Source organism: Myotis brandtii, unplaced genomic scaffold (genome assembly GCF_000412655.1).
Source record: "Myotis brandtii unplaced genomic scaffold, ASM41265v1 scaffold300, whole genome shotgun sequence".
NCBI lineage: Eukaryota > Metazoa > Chordata > Mammalia > Chiroptera > Vespertilionidae > Myotis > Myotis brandtii.
Window position 1 is genome coordinate 3182429 of NW_005361459.1, and position 5897 is coordinate 3188325.

General features: G+C 51.9%; 1 protein-coding gene across 1 annotated transcript in view; it reads right to left on the reverse strand.

The window, feature by feature from the left end:
• Window positions 1–4595: 4595 nt before the first annotated feature.
• The window catches only part of NRN1 (neuritin 1), a 9254-nt gene continuing 7952 nt past the window's right edge, over window positions 4596–5897 (reverse strand). The window contains exon 3 of the mRNA XM_005869650.2: window positions 4596–5777. Coding sequence (XP_005869712.1) covers window positions 5549–5777 — 229 coding nt within the window. The 3' untranslated portion in view covers window positions 4596–5548. The remainder of the gene's footprint in view (window positions 5778–5897) is intronic.

Below are 5897 nucleotides of genomic sequence, written 5' to 3' on the forward strand. Positions count from 1 at the left end.
ACACTCTTTGGGAAAAGTATCCAACAATAATTTTTTTTTCCAAATGGAAAGCACACCTGCATTTAAAAAATAAGCACATATACGTACTTTTCTTTTCAGCAATCCAACTTTGAGGAATCTATTCCACTGAAGAAATACTAGTACATATGTTGTTTAAACAGAAATATTTATCACAGCAATATTTGTAGGACACGATATTTTTCACCCATTGATGGACATTTAGGTTCCCCCCCCCAAAAAAAAAACTGGAAAAACTGAAATGTCCATCAATGGGGGGAAAATTAAATAAATTGCAGTATGGCCATCTGAGAAATATTGTGTAACTATTTAAAACAGTGGTTCTCAACCTTCTGGCCCTTTAAATACAGTTCTTCATGTTGTGACCCAACCATAAAATTATTTTCATTGCTACTTCATAACTGTAATGTTGCTACTGTTATGAATCGTAATGTAAATATCTGATATGCAGGATGGTCTTGGGCGACCCCTGTGAAAGGGTCGTTCGACCGCCAAAGGGGTCGCGACCCACAGGTTGAGAACTGCTGATTTAAAAGAAGGGGTTATTTGTTTAGCTACTGATTTTGAAGGATTGGTAGAAGAGAAATATGTATCATAATTTTATAAAAACAAACAAACAAAAAGCCCACCTTCCCTATGAGCACATGTTTTTATGAGCATGGGAAAAGGTGTGGAAGGAGAGCAGGGTGGGTTAATACCACCCCCACTGTATAACGTTGCATTGCTTCGCTGGTTACAATAAACCCATTTTTTTTTTAATTTGGGAGAGGAATTTAATATAAGTGGCGAGGAGGGGAAGGAGAAGAGCAGCTGGAGGAAGCTCCAGGAGGAATGCGGTTAGGCTGGGAGGACCAGTCACTGCAGAATGGTGGTTGCAGGCATTAGAAGCCAGGGGTCTGGCCTGGGATGGGGCTCCAGATGGGGTCGGGCAGGGTCTGGGCGCAGTCACTGCCCAGTGGCTGACTTAATTCAAAGCTTATCTAGAGCATCCTCTGAGAAGGCCAGAGCGGGGTGGAGCCTGTGGAGCTTGTCGCAAGAGGAACTGAAGCTGCTGGACGGTACAGAAAAACTGCTCCAAAGTAGTAAAGGTCATAATGAAGTTCTCTGCTCCAGGTTATTCGGAAGTGGTTATTTAAAGACTTCGGTGAGAGCCATCATATGGAGCCTGTGTGGAGGCAGGAGGAAATAATAGTAATATCTAACATCAGGTCAGCGGAATGCAGTGTGAAAGCGCTTTATCTATGGAGTCTTATTTGATACAAGTACAACCTGATGAGGTAAGTATGGTTACCTCATTTCACAGAACAAGAAAGGGAGGTATAGAGGGGTTAAGTAACCTACCCATGTTTAGCAGCTGGTAACCGGATCCTCTAGCTCCGAGTCATCACTCTACAGGCAGAGGATCCATCTGGACAGAAATGTCAGCCTCCTTGCCCTGTGGGGCTGACATGGGGAGGTTGCCCCCAGTGGGACTGAACACAGTTTATTTATTCCAGGTGTTGGAGTTTGGGGCCCAGGTGAACCCACTGTCTTGTGAGGGCCACAAAGCTGGTGTCCACACTGCTCCCCCTTTTAGTTCCCCTCTGCCAGCTACCCCCCCCTTCATTTTTGAAGGTGGAGAAGGGGCCAGAGAGGCATTGCTTGGGTTTCCTTTGGTGGGTGTTGGGGAGGAAGAGTCAGTGGGGCAGTGAGCCTTTCCTCAGGTCCCAGGGGACAGGGACATGGCAGACTGTTCCAGAGAATGGGCTCCTCTGGGACCATGCGGCCCAGCCATGGGCAGTGGGAGAATGGTTGAAGGCCTTCAGGGAAGCACCTCTGCTGGGAATTGATTGAGTTTGTGGGGGAAGGAGGGGCGGGAGGGTGGGTGTAGGGGGAGGTGGGCCCGAGGAAGGGTTCCTCTTCTGGCCCATCCACCTGATTTCCCCTAGCTTCTGCTGGGCCTGCCCAGCTCCAAAGTGCCCCTGTGGCCTGAAGGCTCAGGCTGGAGTGAAAGGGCCTCTGGACCCACAGAAGGAGAAATCTAGGTGGTGGTCCTAGTGCTCATTTGCTTCTGTGAGAGTCCTGAATGGAAATCAGTTCCAGTTCCACCCCCATCCCCCACCTCTTGTCCACAGCTCTGTCATCTCCAGCTGGAAGTTCGTCCTCACTCCCTCTGCTAACTCTGCTTCTGGATTTGTCTCTCCCCCCTCCCCCCCCCCTTGGTCTCTCTCCCTCCCGGTCGCCTTCCTTCTCTCTCCTCTCCTCCTTCCCTGTAAGCCCCTCCCAAGGGCCCTGGAGTTCTTCATGGGACTGTGGAGCTGGCTTCTGGGACAACATCAGAGGATAACCAAACATTACACTCAAATTAATTTGTTTCGAATCCATCCACTCGGCAGAAGATGGAGTAAAGTGGGGCCCTTCCCCAATCTCAAAGGGCCCTGGGGGCAGAGCCGGAGACTGCTCCCACCAGGGCGGAGGCTGGTACGATGATTTCCTTTGGTGCCTGCTCCTCCCCCCTCCCTCCATCTCAGTGATGGGACATGGTTAATATTTCTCTGAGCTTACCGCGTTGCTGCTTAAAAACAATAACATCAACTAACATATGGAGATGTCATCGTGGTTAAACAGCAAATTACAGCCGAAGACGGCGCGATAATAACCTAAAACAATCACCGCAAGAAGAAACGTCCTCCGACTGCGTTTCTGAGACTGGCTGCCCAGCGATCCTGGGCTTTCTCCCAGCGCCCGTGAGCGTGGTCCCCGCCTAGGGCAGGGCGAGGGAGCCGGGACAGGACGCCTAGCTCTCTCGAGGCTCCCCCGAGCGATCTGGGACTGCGCAGAGTTGGGGTGTGGAAGGACGCGGCAGCGGGGCGCCCTCCCTGCGGGGCGACCCCACCGGGGAGGCGGTTGCCGCCGAGAGGAAGGGGTTCCCTGAGAAGAACCCCGTGGGGAGAGGAACTGAGCCGGCGCTCCCAATCCCCGCCCCTCGTCGCTCTGCGCCCTCCCTCAGCCTCGCCTCCAGGCTCCAGTGGAAGGAGATTGATTTCTGGGTGGGAAGATCGCGCTGGGAGGGAAGGGGTGTCCACCAGGGTCGGGGACGTCTCCCCCCCCGCGCGTGCAGTTTCTTTGGCCAACAAGGGGCCTAGTTGTGCGCACCGGCTCTTCCCCAGTTTGCGGAGGGAAAGATTCCGATGGGCGGCGCGCTGTTCGGGCAAAATTGACGGGAGAAGACCCTCCCTCTTCCTCCTCGTTCTCCGCCCCCTCATTTAATAGATTCGTATTTAAAACAGGCTCAGACAGTTTAGCTTGATTTGCAGGGTTTAGCTGGGGTTAGAATAGTCCTGTTTATACTTAGACGGAAAATACTGAAAATAATCCCTGCAACGAAACGATCAAAACAACCAGAGTTTCCCGGTGCGTGGATCTCCTTTGGTTTTGACTGAGCATCGGGGATCGAAGGAGGCGGGGGAGCTGTTTCCTGGCGCTGCGTGCAGTTTCTTTGGCCAACAAGGGGCCTAGTTGTGCGCACCGGCTCTTCCCCAGTTTGCGGAGGGAAAGATTCCGATAGGAGGCGGCGCGCTGTTCGGGCAAAATTGACGCGAGAAGACCCTCCCTCTTCCTCCTCGTTCTCCGCCCCCCCGCGCAGCTTCCAGCGCTCCGGGCGATGGGACACATGTGTTGCTGGAATTCAATCCGTGGGGAGAATGCAGATTGGGTTGTGACCCACTGGGTTTGATTTATGAACTTTCGCACTAGCGATTGTTTACGCATTGCATTTCAGAGCCCAGCGCAAGCTCCAGGCGGCGGCCCGCAGGCTCCGGGGCGCGGGAACCCACCGCAGCCTCCTCCGCCTCCTTCCACACGTCTCCCTCCCTCCAACCCCCGCTACTCCGGGGGACCCCGCAGCTCCCTCCCACCTGCATCTTCTCCAGGAAATCAGATTTCGATTTCATTGAACTCAGACATGCATGTGGTTCTCCCTCCCCCAGCCTGCAGTCCCGCAGCCCTGGACCCGGTTCCCTCAGCCCCTGCTCACTCTCGAATGTTTACTTCTAGGTAAGGCCGTGGGGCCTATAAATAGGAGAGGTGGAAGCAGCTCTACTGCCTGATCAATAGGGCCCTGTCTCCTCGCCATTTCGGCTGAGCTGTCATATTAATTATGAAAGGATTCACCTGATCCCTGCCAGTGACCACAGCCTCCCGGCCCCTCCGTCAGAGCCCTTAATGGCGGTTCCTTCGCGAGCTGCCCGGGCCACCGCAGAGGAAGAGGCGAGTCGCGGTTAGGGCTAGGCCTGCAGGGAAGGGGGCTGAGGGCCGGACACTGGCATTCAGTCCGCGCGCGCTTTCTCAGAGGAGCGCACACACTCCCCAAGCCCTTACCCAGAAAGGATCTCTGCTGTTTCGTGGATTTCTCTTCCTAGAGTAAACGGGATTTCTGAGAAATTGCAATGTCCTAGTTGAGGGGGGCCTGCTTGAGATGACAGGTGATGGAGTGGCCTGTGGACGGGTGAATGTATCCCCTGACTTCATGAGTCCCTTCCGGGACCTCTGAGAACGCTGCCAAGAAAGCAGGCCTTGGACAGGGAACAGACAACACCCCCATTTCAAACAATAACTTTATTTTATACTTCTCTATACTTTGTAGCAAATCTTTTTTTGCTTGAATTTAATTTATAATAAACTTTTTAAATTACATCTCTCTCTCTCTTTTTAAAATCAAGGCTCTCTATGTCAAAATCTTTTTAAACTATATTTTAGGTTAACATTGAACACTCCCCCCTTGTGATCTACACCGGTGGATATTCGGGTATTACTGTATGTGTAACAGCTAAAACAAGAGAGGAGGGGAAAGAAAGGCTTGGGCTTGGAAAGATGCATCAATAACAGCAGGTAAAGCTGAACCTCTCAGTGACTCGAGCAGCACTTCTTCCGGCAGCCTTTACCTCTAACCCGGGAGTTCCCCAGCTCTTTTCCTCTCTGCCTCTGATCCTTCAAACACAAAGCCAACAATCTGTCCTTTCACTGTTCTGGAGGAGAAATGTGCAGTGGAAATGATCAAAACAAGATACTGTGGAAGAAAGACGTGAACGTGAATTATTCACCATATGCTTCTCTCGTGGTCATCTCTCCTGAACTCATTCCCCTGGCCTTCTCCTCTCCTCTTTCCTATTAGGAGGAGCCCGTCATTGGTCATGTATTCACATGATTAGTATAGTAGGTGGCCCAGGGCCATTCCTGAGATTCTTTTGCCAAAAAATAAAAATTTTTAAAATGGGGTGGGTTTGTCATTTTCTTATTGTTATGTGAAGAGGGACTAAAGCTGAGGTCCGATTTTGGCTGTGCTTGCTTGCTCACTGATTGGTAACATTTGGCAAATAAAACACAAGAGATCAAACGAAATCAAAGAGAATCAAGATTTCCCACAATCCTATATGAGTGTTTTCAGCATCACAGAGAATCACAGGGTCCCCAAAGAACGAATGGATCTTCCTTTCAATTTCCGGGAGCATGGAGTGAGTGTGGGTGGGCGAGGGGGGAGCCGGCCCCGCGGTCAGAAGGAAAGCCAGGTCGCTAAAGCTGCCGAGAGAGACGCCAGGAGCACGGAGAGCGCTGGGAGCAGGGACCCCGCCGCCCCGTTGCCGCTGCCGCAGAGTTCGAATAAGCTGCCTTGGATGTTGAGGTTTTTGGATTCTTTTCTCAGTTTATCCCATATCTCTTTCGCCCCTTCCTGGCAATCCGTAAGGGCTGTGACCGTGCAGCTGTGGAAATCCTCCCAGTATCTGGCGAGGAACAGAACAAACAGAAGAAGCAGGTTCACTTTAGGCGCGTGGGAGGACCCGGGGCCTGTGCCCGTGCGCCCAGCGCTCTCGGCGTCACCAGCTTCTGCGTGTGCCCCCTCC